At 31.7% G+C, this 13,111-nt stretch overlaps 2 protein-coding genes across 3 annotated transcripts in view; both read right to left on the bottom strand.

Moving 5' to 3' along the window:
- The window catches only part of LOC143068988 (interferon-induced protein 44-like), a 51,285-nt gene that overhangs the window by 12,452 nt on the left and 25,722 nt on the right, over positions 1–13,111 (bottom strand). The window lies entirely within an intron of this gene.
- LOC143068989 (interferon-induced protein 44-like) lies at positions 3,511–10,530 on the bottom strand. 2 transcript variants are annotated; one of them, XM_076243411.1, is made up of 7 exons: positions 10,428–10,530; positions 8,659–9,186; positions 8,199–8,260; positions 5,991–6,188; positions 5,035–5,181; positions 4,456–4,627; positions 3,511–4,076 (listed from the first exon to the last, which is right to left on the bottom strand). In XM_076243411.1, the coding sequence occupies exons 2-7, from the start codon at positions 9,176–9,178 to the stop codon at positions 3,766–3,768; spliced, it is 1,410 nt and encodes a 469-aa protein (XP_076099526.1). In that variant the 5' UTR covers positions 9,179–9,186; positions 10,428–10,530; the 3' UTR covers positions 3,511–3,765. The 2 variants fall into 2 exon arrangements, with proteins under 2 accessions (XP_076099526.1, XP_076099525.1); XM_076243410.1 differs by lacking the exon at positions 10,428–10,530 and adding an exon at positions 9,824–9,979.

Genomic DNA, 13,111 nt, shown 5'->3' with positions numbered 1-13,111 from the left:
AGTACTAAAATTCTAAGGTTGTTTCATATTTTGATCTTTTCTTTCATATTGACACAGGTGGATAACTTCAAACTGTAATCTATGACAAACGTGACGATATCAGGTTTCAAATTGCCAACTTCCTATTTTTAGCAGTAACATACTCATCTGCTATTATGACTTCATTAACAAGTGTGTGCTCCTTACACAAAAACTGCTCCAGGAGAGTTTCGAGGAAGAACGACTGCAATCGACACTACATAAGTTTTACGATCAAGAATTTGTCGACCGATATAATATGTCTCTTAGATCGTATGATACAAGAAGGGTCGCCTGATACTGTGGATTTATTTATATTCGTTGGATATCAATTTTCGTGGATTTCGTGGGTACAGGTTAACCACGAATTTAAATGTTCTACGAATTGTTTTATCATAAGCTTTGTATGCAGAGATTGCCATAACCAAGAAATCAAATATCCACGAAAATGCATTTTTTCGTCAATCTACGAAAATAAATGAATCCACTGTATGTAAATTTACCGACTGTGTCTTGTTTGTGATATTTTGACTGAGTGTTAATTCGCATGTCAGGTGAGTCATGATTAGCAAGAGACGCTCACACTTTCAGCGCACATGGTCTTGTGTCTTTTGGGTTGATTTCGTTCTCTTAGTTTTGATTTACTTTGAATTGTATGTTTTAAATAGGAATAATAAGATTTGAATATCCGTAAAACTACTAAACTGTTTGCCGTACAACTTGAAGACATACACATTATAGTTTGATGTTAAAGGCATAACACTTTGCCAGATACATCACTATGTTAATATTCAAATAGAGTGAGCTTATTTTTGTGTTTATATAAACAAAAACAAAAAACCCAAAGAAACCTCCCAAAAAACTTTTAAAAATGAAAAGAAAAACGAATGTAAAAAAGAGAAGATATGTTTTTAAACAAGGTATTTTAAATATAAAGAGACGAAGCATCAAGATCTATCTATAATTTCGAGCTGTATATCATATCGGCTTTTTATGAAATATTTCGTAACATAAAATTAACATATAAAACAAACACCTTTATAAAAGAGTCACGTAGTATACCGATATTTAGTCATATCTACATTTGTCTGAAGCCTTCATTTCTCTTAGATATTTATAAAAAGTTTTAAAGAACAAAACAAAAGTGTTTTTTTTTTTTAGTTTTTGTCCTTGTACCTTGGATTGATAAAACATGTGCAACGCGGGGGACATTGAAACTCTGTTCTTTTTTTCTTGTAATTTTGCTAAAAAGATGTTCAATTCATCAAGTAGCGCGTTGCGTAAATCCATTAGTGTCAAGTTTGTTGTTCTTTGTTCTCGTGCTAAATGTTGTTGTATGCATGCTGTATCACTGCGGGCATCTGTTAAAATTCTAGATAGAAATAAGGAGATGCAGTATGATTGCCAATGAGACAACTATGAACGTTCACATGACGTGATACTAAGCAATTATATCTGTTCCAAGCGAGAGGTTGCTGCTGTGTTGCCTGTTATATTTCTTTTCATTTGATATTAACTCAAATTTGGTTGGTGAACTTTGAATTTGCTTACCATTGATATCAAGCTTGACTAATCTTTATAACATTTGTTTTGTTCACATTATTTACCACTTTTATAGACTCGACACAATTTAGAGATTAACTTATTGTATAGACCATTGTCTATTATTGAAGACATTATTGTTGATCTCTGGATGTCTTTTGTTAGTTTTTGTTATTGCTTATAGGCATGATTTAAATGATATTACAGGAGTTAATTTTCAGTTAATAAATTATGCAATTGTACCTATAAAAACCAGGGGATGAACATTTCTGTAATGTTTTGTTCAGAAAATGAATTTTAAGCCAAATCAGTTCGTAGTCTCTGAACATAAAAATGTGATAACAAACGAGGGGCATGATATCCCATGACACTTATTTTTAACCTTCTTTATTTTTTATCCAGATTTGATCTCAAAAGTTCAATACTTTTGTATTTCCAAACTTGTGGTCTCAAATTTACCTGCTGAAGGTTTATGCAAACATGAATTAGTATCATACATTTTTAAGCCCTGCCTACGACAATAGGAAACATTATGTTTTCTGATTTGTGTGTCCATTTATATGTCCCATATCTGGTTAGTTTTGGATTAAGGTAGTTGTCAGTGAAGTTGTTGTCTCAACAACTTGAGCCTAATTAAACAAGTTCATAAAGATGTGAACATTTTTTTTTAATATATGACTAATCAGGGTTTGACCACCATTTAATGGTCATTGAACATGGAGTGTGATATCGCGAGAGTGAATGGTGTCACACATATTCTTAAATGTCTTCCTTTTTTCCAGATGAATGAATCCCAGAAAGAACCATTATTGAATATCTACCAAGAGACAGGAACCAAACGAGCTGCAGAAACCAGATTCCTCAGTCTCCTTAGTTATAACTACTACCAACTGCCAATGTATGCTAAACTAGGAATGGTTTAGAGGAGACAACACTGTATTCTTGAAAATTCTTGAAAATTTATACTGATTTCTATCAGTGATATAACTTTTAAACTTTCGCTGAAAAGTATACTTTATGAAGAAATTGTAAATCTCATACAATAAATGTGCTTTTTAAATGACTGTAGATTGCATTTCTGTAAATATAGACAATGAAATTTCCCATAGAAACTCCCTTTGCGGCTAAAATTGTGCCACTTTTACTATGAAGTTTCGCGAAAAAGTATTTCCTAGAATGGAAACTTCATATGCACTACTATTTTATTCAGAGGTCATAGGGCTGTGCGGCATATTTTCAACAATTATATGCCTCGAACTTGTTAGAGTTTAAACATACCAAAATTTTGTACGACCCCTACCTACACTTTGTGTATACTTCAGAATTCAGTTTTCACCACAACAATATTACTTATACTGATAACAGTCCCAAGTTATGTCTCTATGAGATGAAATATATATATCATATCTGGGAACCAGTAAAACAAATAAAATTATCTATGAATATTATAGTTCTCCCCAAAAGAGGCGTGGTTTGAGAAACAGCATTATTTACAAAGTGCAACCTATAAATAATGGAATGCTATTGTAAACTGTGATATAGAATTATGTACGTCCTTTACTGTGATAATTTCATGTTTGTTTGTGAGATGAATTACTCACAGAACATTTTATTTGATATGTGAATTATTTACATCAAGTGTAACGGGTCAACTATTATATCATGTGGAACAAAATAGAGCTGAAAAAAAATTGACAAATATGTGGATTTAAAAAAATGTTTATCCAACACTTTAGAAAGACGGAACTCCCCTGTCTGTTTTACAAGATCATGGTTAAAACTGTGTGATAGTCTGATATCTTGCAAGTAGTGCAAAATAAACACCAAGTTATTGATGGATATGTATTTCTTTGTAATCTATTATTGTTTGTGTATAATATTGTACTATTATTTCAAAAGTCATATAAAATATATTAGAGGAAAACATTTTGATTTTAATAAACAAACCTACACCATTAAGTATTTATTATGCAGCAATGTCACAACAAAGCAGCCTTATAAGATAATCTATGACATTCAAAGTCATTCAACAGTAGTGGTCAATTTTAAAGGTTTGTTTCTGTATTTCAAAAAACTTGTTCTCAACTTTATTATCTTTGAAATATTACCATAAGTATACTAAATGATATATTTTGCATACAGCATTTTTTTAAAAATATAATTAGCATACAAGTTTCTTTCCAATCAGAGTGATTTGTCTTTCACTTATTCCCTTATATGAAGCTGTCTTACTTTCCCTTCCTCAATTTGGTCGAGATAGTTATACATGTAGTCATTTGCGAAATGTAGCACCTGTTGTAGGGTCAGTAAAGCCAATATGTTCAAATTTTCGATCAGTTCCATTTCCGATTCATAATTCTTGATTGGTAAAATGTGTGATCTCGGAAGTCCCATTATCTGTGATACTCTATCTACAGTTTCCTTGATGACGGGACTGTAGAATACTTGAGATATATCCTCTGCTACAGCCTCACACACTTTGTCTATCTTGGTAAGCAAAACTACTTGGGGAATTCCTGTAAAATTTAATATTGATTTAAGAGATATGCAGAACACTTTTATTGCATCACCACCAAGGTAAGTTGGAGACGAAACATGTGAATTATAATCATGCAATTTTTGATGATTTGTTTTACTCGGTTAGTTGTAGTCTGGCTTCCAAGACCTGTTTCTGATATATTTGAATAAAAATTTATTATCTATCATTGGGATATTACTCCAAGCATTCCAATTAATATATACTTCCAGTAACTAAGTCAATAAAATGAAAGTAAATAGTGTCTGCATTTAATTCCAATCCATATGTTTTCCTTCAGACTTTGACAATCTTTTAACCCTTAGTTCTATGTGTATTGTTAGCATGGTTACTTTGGTGTAAACAACATTATTTCAAACCTCTTTGATTCATACGAAGCTGCAGGTTCTTCATCCTCTCAATAACTTTCTCTGGAATAACATCAACAATGCTTCCATCCAGTACAAATATAACACAATGGATTTTGTCACTTAGACTAGGACTAACAGCAAAGCCTGGTGTATCTTCTGATATTGGTACTGAGGGATTGAACTATTAAAAATTTGACAAACATAATTATAAAAGACTTATTGTAAAGTTATTTGAATGAAGTGAAATAGCAATAACATTCCTTTTTAAAGTTATTATATTGTCTCCTAAATTAGTTTGAAAAATTTTCTTGCAGCTGAGGAACTTTTTTGTAATAAATAATAGAGAATGTGACAATACAGTTCTTTACTCTGTAATTTTCCATACCGTTGACTCTTTTTTTGTGTATATTACTTCTCATATTAAACAGATCTTTATTTTTGAGTACTTAAACCTATTTTTTTAAAGGGGGGAAATAACAAATAGGCTGTCAACTCAAACAATGTATCTAGCACTGTATCTGCAATGCTGTATGACACAAAACAAATATGTTACCTTAAAAATTTCAATATTTCACATAATCATAATACCTGGTGTCTGTCTGGTAAATTACCGTCAAGAAGGTAATTCATTTCATGAGAATCAATCCCTTGGTCAGCTTCAAGTCCTCTGGTGTCATGAAGTCTAAAGTTCATTGGTGTCCCTGTTTGCCCATTTCTGATTTGGTACATTCGGTACTAAACAAACATTGTTACATTTAGAAGAGAAGGTTCACAATAAGGTCCTTATTTACCAAAAACTTTGGCATAATAGCAATAAAGCAAATATAATCTTTTGTCGAAAACATATAAAAGAATACAATAAACCTGCAAAATGGTGATTACAGTGTGACACTTTGATTTTAAACTCTGACTGATAAAAACCTTAATTTAAATGTTGTTGTCTGAATCAACATTGACCACATGCATTTTGTTTGTATGTGTATATATACTACGTGCAACTTTCTGTTTAAAAACATATATTGGCCAAACATATGGTCAATTATTCAACGAAGAACGTGAACCTATATATATAATCAAATATAACGGCAAATCATACTAAAAACTTGAAAACATCCAACAATGAAGCTATTAACACTGTACGTCTTAAAATCGTCAAAGATGTTAAGCGTATACAATTTGGTATGTGAGACTCGCGTTTCGTCTACATAAATTCATCAGCGCTTAAATCAAAACAATCGAAAGCAAAAAGAAATACGACTTTGAAGAGCATTTGAACTATATTGTGAATCTACTCAGATAACAGATGATGTTAGAAGCAAACACTGCATCCTTTCCCGAGACACCCCACTGTAATTTGGTATATGCGTTTCTATTTCAACGTGTGATTATGACCCATGAGCGGAAACTGAAGATTGCATGATTCTGTCATGTTAATATTGATATATTCAAATGATACTGAAGATAACTATTTTACTGAGACAGTTTGTGCATTTGTAATGTTTTAATCGTATGCATACTATGCGGACATCTTTGAAAAAACTTACCATGGTTGTTAAGCTGTGTTCTGCATTGCCGCTGCATGCCTGACTGGTTATGTAGCCTCTAAAGATGGAGTTTATGGTGTTAAAGAAGCTAGATTTTCCCGCTCCTACTTGTCCAACCAGTAGAATACGTGCCTGTGGAACCTTTAAGTCTTTCAAAGGCTTGTATTTTTCTACTTTTTCTTTCAATTCGTTTAGGAGCTGAAATAATAATTACACTGAATCTATCACTTTACAAGTACTACGGTAGATTAAATGAATTTATTGATCTTTGAAGTGTCCTTATATCCGATATCGCTAGTGATATCTTAACAGTGATAGACCGCACATTTCCACTATATTATTTTAACGTAGATACCGGTTTTGTGAGTGCTTGCATCACATATATCCCAGTGAATTTGAGATTAAAGACAGTACCAAAACTAGAAGGTCTTCTTCATAACCTGATCTTTCTCTCGATATTGACGCAGATGGACGACTTTAAACTTGAATCCATGACAAACTTGATGATTAAAATTTTCCAATCACCGACTTCCCATTTTTCAGCAGTATTATCCCCTCTTTCCCATCGTATGGCCCTTAAGTTTATCAATGGATACGTTACGCTCGTGCATTTATATACTTTACGGACTGCATCAGCAGGAATGTCCTCGCATAAAAAACTGGTCTAACAAAGTTATGAGGAAGAAAGTCTTAAGGTAGATTTATAGGATATCCGGCCTTTTGGATTGTACAATCACAGTACAAAATCGGTCTAGTTTTTGCCTAAATCTGCAAATTTATACTGGGCTAATAGGGAATTTTTTTATTTTATTTGTAGCAAGAAAACAAGTTCAATGACATCATGTTTTCTTTTTATTTTCTTAAAACATATTATATAACCTTTCTTCTCACAATTTATTATAAAATTCTATCTCATAGAATTTGTTTTATGCACACTAATGTGTTTTTTCACTAACCAAATTTTGGCAATTTTCAACGCCTCATAGCTTGAAAAATAGCTCGGTGACCCATACCTTTTATTAAATTTTTGAAAAGATCATAGTAAAATCTTCAGTTTGACAAATTATAAAAAAATTCTGTCTCAAAAAATATATACTTGTGATCTACCTTAAAACGAAATTGTGTATTTTTTTGTGTTCGGTCAGTATCCATATCACGATACCGATACGATATGTCTGTGTCTGAACTTACTATCGACATTTTTCGCAGTACTGTTTTTAAAACTTTAGATGCCAGACTAGTGTCTTATTCCAAATTTTGACAAAGTTTGTGATTTGGTCAGTTCAATGGAAACCATTAAAAATAAGGCAATGATAATTGGCATGCAAAAGTATTAGTATTCCCAATCTCATTTGTATTGAGACTATGTGGCCTGTCTCCCTCAGTGATGGATAATTGACTTCGAAAAAATTTGCTAAATTAACATGTTAAGGAGTGATTTAATTGAATGTTTGCATTACACTATCGAAATAACACACACTGAACATATCTCTTGATTAAATAGTTTTTTTTCTTCTTTTTCAAATCTAGACACCTGTCTTTTGTTGAAGACGGTAAAACGCCCTCTAGTTATCGCTGTTATCTCATGAACGTATACATCACATCATAAAATTCATGTTGTCTAACCTATACTGCATTTGAGCATGCTACCCTTTTATCTAATATCTGTTCAATCAAAACTTACATTTCCCCAATTTGAAAAATTTGTTCTTCTCACTTTTCTGAATAAAATTTTATCATATCATAAGAAGATAATACACAAGAAATAAATTAATCAGATTGCATGTTTAGCAGGTACTAAAAACCCCAAAAGAGAAGAAAAACATCTCAATAAAATATAATACAGCTGTATTTACTTCTTTTGCCTAGAAAAGAGAAGCCAAAGACACCCAAGGAATATTCAAACTTATAAGTCGAAAATAAACTGACAACGCCTTAGATAAAAAGTAAAGACCAACAAACAATAGTACTCAAAAAACAACATAGAAGACTAAAGACTGAGCAACACGAACCCCATCAAAACTGGAGATGATCTCAGGTGCTCCAGAAGGGTAAGCAGATCCTGCTCCACGTGTGGCACCCGTCGTGTTGCTCGTGTAAGAACAAACCCGGTAATAAAGAAGTTAACGATTACTTTAATTTGTAGTGGAAAATATTGTTGTTTAAATCTTAAGGAAAAAAACAAGCTAAAAAACTACTTTCGCTTACCTTAGGGTTCCACTTAGCAGTTTTTCGCCATGAGCCATCCAGTGGTGTGTCACCAGCTAAATCTTATGCAATAATAATTAAAATAATATTAATTATAATGAAAATAATAGTACAGTTAACCCCAATAATATTTATAGTAACATGTCCAACTTGAAGGGTAAAACAATGAAATGTTAATTTTTTTTTATCAGAACACACAATCATTAATTATAAAAAAAACCCATGTAGTATGATCAAAAGTTTGTCCTAGAAACATATGGAGTTTTCAAGATGACATCAACAAATATCAATTGATCGGTTAAACTGAAGTCAATCTTAACCTTTCCTGTGGCATTGTTTTCAAAATTTGTAGATAGCTGGAAACACTATATCGTCAATATTTCTGTTTTTTTATATTTTCTTTTTTATGTAAAATCTTTTGTCTTCTTTTGTCTTATTAGTTTATCATTAACTTTTTTACCTTCTACCAAATAAACTCTAATGTCTTTTACTCGAAGATGGCCATTAGCGATAGAATTGTAGTTTTCTCCGTTCATAGTGTACGATACTCCAAAGCTAGCAGATCCATTTAAAGGGAAGCATCTTCCGTCGAAGGTTATTGTGTTCGAAAATGTATGCAAGTCATGCGCACCAAAGGTAGGTCCATAAGAAGGGTGATCGTAGATTGCATTTTGGGCATTCATGACAGGCATCCGTACTGGTTTCCAGTTGCCATTCTGGTACAATCTAAATAGGAATGCTGCACCGTCATTCTGATAGTTTCCACTACTTTTCCAGCTAGCCGACGTATATCCACCATACATGAAATTGTCAGTGCTGCAAAGGACTGTCAATGTTGGTCCTTTGTTATTACAGGTATTACGGAAAGCTGTGTGAGTACATCCGTCTCGGGAAGCCTTATACAAAAGTGTGTATTTCTTCCTCCCTCCAATCCATTTGGTGAGTTGATTTTGTTCTCTCTGGCGGAACTGGGTTGGCATATTGATTGCTGTAAAAGGAGAAGTGTTTTGATGGTTTTTTTTATCAATATAGATAGTGTGACATTTTTCATGATTTTCATCGCTTTGGTCACTTAACGCCGGGACTTATTCATTAATTTATTTCAAACAAATAATTCTTATGTTACCAGGTTAAATGTAACAGTTAGACTTCTCACAAATTTGAGAGAACAATTGCCTTTAAACTATCATTGTTGATAAGATTTTATTTCTTTATACAATAAGTTTGACGACAGATTTGTGCATGGACTTATACTTTATCGTTATTTTTAAAATGAACAGTTTTAGTAAACGTAACTTGAACATAAGGTTAGGACAAGAGGTCATCAAATTCAAATGAAAAATAAGTAATGTGTTACCCGAAACAGAAAAATATTGTGTCAGTATACATTACGTATTCAAAATCATTATTTAACGTAAGGATACACATGCACATGTCAATGAAAACAGTATGAACAGGTTGCGTGTTTAAATAGAATAGATGAATCACGTTAAAAACTTTCTAAAAATGGTTACTTTTCTTTTTCACTAATTACAATAAAACTAAAAAAAATGATAAATAGTTCTTTAAAATGAAAGATACGCATCTGAACAGTGGTTTAGAAAATCCGTTGACATTTTACTTACCGTTTTTTGTCGATCTGAAACACACAGACGTATTGATTCAGTTATCCTGTATTACATCAATCTGTATTTTTCAAATTATTTAACAACAATGCTATTTTCAGAAAATCAAACAGGGAAGTTGAATGAAAAACATATTCCTTTCCATAAGTCAATCTACATGATCTACTAGACTGCCATTATTTATATTTTCTAAAAATAATATACATAATTTATGTATGAACAAGTAGAACAGTAACGTAATATAAAACTCAAAATTTAGAGACCAAAAGATTCGCATAGTATACATGGTATAAGTATAACACGTACAAATGATCTAAAAATAGAAAATAGTAATAATTTAAATCATCAATTTCATTATGGAAGGACATGTATTGAGTTTGATTTAAAAATTTCATAAATTATAATATGTAATACCAAGAGTTTTGTTCTGGTCACCATATCTGATAGTGTAATAAAAAGAAGTATTAACACAATTTTTGAATCAAAAGGTTATATAAAACATGTAAAAGGGGGAGATACATAAAAACGGACAACACAAAATGCTTGACTATTAACCAACAGAACGAATACAAAATATTAAGAGTTCACGTTAGCACATACTTACAACTTCTCGTCCGATCAAATTACTTGAATTTGCCTTCTAATTTTCATAGTACATATTTTTTCCGTGTAGCAAGTAACTACGCATGAATGACCACAAGGGTAGGATTTCATTGTATTGTAATCAAGATATTAGAACAAAAATTGCTACTGGCTATTTTGAAATAAATTCTGTGTTCCAAATTTAACTAAATAGTTTGTAATTAGTTTTCGAACAGATTTTTAACATCCTTCTAATCAATCTTTTGATTTATATTTTTTTATGACAATTAAAAAAGTTTCTTTCATTTAAATAAAGAGTAGTAATTATGGTGCATTATACCTTGATTAAAGTACAACTCAATCTAAAATTTGTAATCCGTTATCTTCCATACAAGTACTTTGTACACAAGAGTCAACCATGAATATTTTGAAGGGAAATTATTAAGAAAGCAATTTGATATATTTAGTCATAAATTGGTCGATAATTGGTTGCCTATAACTACAATAACCGAGACTTATTCTCTTAGTTTTGTTTTACTACGAATATAAGTTATTGTTTTGTCAATAACATCATGAACATGGTTTAAAATCATGTTACTTTTTGTCAATATGTATTTATGTTTTTAGTCTAAATGTACTTTACTCATTCTATTAATTCTTATCATTCTAATCATTTACTTTGCTTCATTTTGTAATTCATTTGATTGTATTGCTCAAATTTTGGGCACCGTGATTGTTTTATGAAATTATCTTATCTTATCTTATTTATTTTATCTATGTTCATAATGGATTAATTATATTTCAACTACCGTAAAATATTGAATTGTTTCCCGCATAACTTTGATTTTGTATTTAATCTTAAGACGAATACGTAATACAGTGCATATGTTTCTGACACAAACGATACAAACGGTGCAGCGAACACACGTCTAGATCAAAGGTACCAGGATTATAATTTAGTACGCCAGACGCGCGTTTCGTCTACATAAGACTCATCAGTGACGCTCATATCAAAATATTTATAAAGCCAAACAATTACAAAGTTGAAGAACATTGAGGATCCAAAATTCCAAAAAGTTGTGCCAAATACGGCTAAGGAAATCTATGCCTGGAATAAGAAAATCCTTAGTACATACGTTTGCAAAGTTTACATAAACTTTAACACACTATGGGTGCATTTCTTTCTTACCAAAATTTTGTACAACGTTGCTGGCGTTTGTTGTTGTTGTTTTCTAAACGCTACAAAAGTAGAAACAAATGCATCTTGTAATCAGTGTTTACTACCCCTGTTTGAACTTTAAATAATGCAAGCACATGTTGTTGGTTAACAGACTTTTCACAAACGTAGAAACAAATACATTGTTTAATTTAATCAGGTTGAAGTAAGAAACAAATTTAGCGTTTGTACTTACCTTACTAGAAACAAATGATCAAAACATGAGCGTAATTAGCCGTTTTGCATCGTATATGTAAGAAAGCCAGTGCACTTTATGAGTGCATTAATTTTGTAAACGTTGTTAGGCATTTGTTACCGTTCGCTAAACGCTACAAAAGTAGAAACAGATGCAGAAGAAGCCGCGTCTATTGTTTCTGTAGTTTCTACTTTTGGAGGATATATTAATGAAACCAACCAGACACGTTTGGATTACGTATGGAGTAAACATCTGAATGTGAAATTAACTGATCTGGCTTCTTTGATTTTCTTGGCTTTAACAAGTGTCTGACGGAACTTTGACTTATATGAACATCACAGATGGTAGAAAAAGAAAGGCTCGCCATTCGTTCCCATATGAATGCCGTCAATTTGGTGAAACAGTCTACCCCGAGATTCAGCAAATGTGGTCTGAGGGCCAATGAGGCAACTCTCCATCCAAGTCAAAATTAATTAAAGTATTGTCAATAAAGAACTTCAGCATATTACTCACTTCTTTCTCTGGGTAGAATGTGTTACGTCTCTATTTACTTTTAACACCATATGCTGTATCATGTGTATGGTATTCAAGGAAACGATCGAGATGATATTAAGATATATTTTAGTGTGTTGTTCATGCTGTATTTATATCCCTTTGCGAAAAAAATTCGTTTGTATGCATACGTATAAAATTGCGGTTTATACGTTGTTTTCAATTTAGACTTGTTTACACTTAATATATATTATTTGAATTGTTATGTGTATATAAAGATCATGTGTGATCAATACAACTTAACCGTCCACTAACTTTTAATTGTTTTATTCATAGATATACTCATTTAATTACTATAGATATGTTTGCAAAATTAGATAACGGATGATAAGTTAGTGTGCATTGTGAATTAACAATTTAATTAAAATGTACAGCATATTATTTAATGATTTAACTGTATAATTTTACAATTTTATAATTTGAGGGAGAGCCATTTTCCCGTGAATTCTTTTCATTCGATAAGATAGGTAAATCATGTTTTAAATAGCCAGATCGATGCTAATTATAGTACATGAACAAACGTCACATTATTTATATTTAGACCTTGAACAGGTATTCCTACAAAAAACAAGGCCAAAACTATTGATTTTTTATGTTAACTTTGTTTAATTGTTAACTTCCTGTATGAGCATAAGGTACCACACCACGTACTTGCCCAACAAGCCAAATAATATCGAACTAATTCAAATGGAATGCTGTTTTTCTCATTTTGAATACATTGTATATGTATATCTGTATTTGT

Source organism: Mytilus galloprovincialis, chromosome 3 (genome assembly GCF_965363235.1).
Source record: "Mytilus galloprovincialis chromosome 3, xbMytGall1.hap1.1, whole genome shotgun sequence".
NCBI lineage: Eukaryota > Metazoa > Mollusca > Bivalvia > Mytilida > Mytilidae > Mytilus > Mytilus galloprovincialis.
The sequence above is the reverse complement of the archived record's forward strand: the minus strand, read 5'-3'. Positions and strand labels throughout refer to the sequence as shown.

Coding starts and splice junctions, on each gene's coding strand:
- LOC143068989 (XM_076243411.1), bottom strand. CDS start 9,178: ATGCCAACCCAGTTCCGCCAGAGAGAACAAAATCAACTCACCAAATGG. Junction 8,261..8,658: donor TAGAGTTTATTTGGTAGAAG/GTAAAAAAGTTA, acceptor TTATTGCATAAG/ATTTAGCTGGTGACACACCA. Junction 6,189..8,198: donor CTGCTAAGTGGAACCCTAAG/GTAAGCGAAAGT, acceptor TTATTATTTCAG/CTCCTAAACGAATTGAAAGA.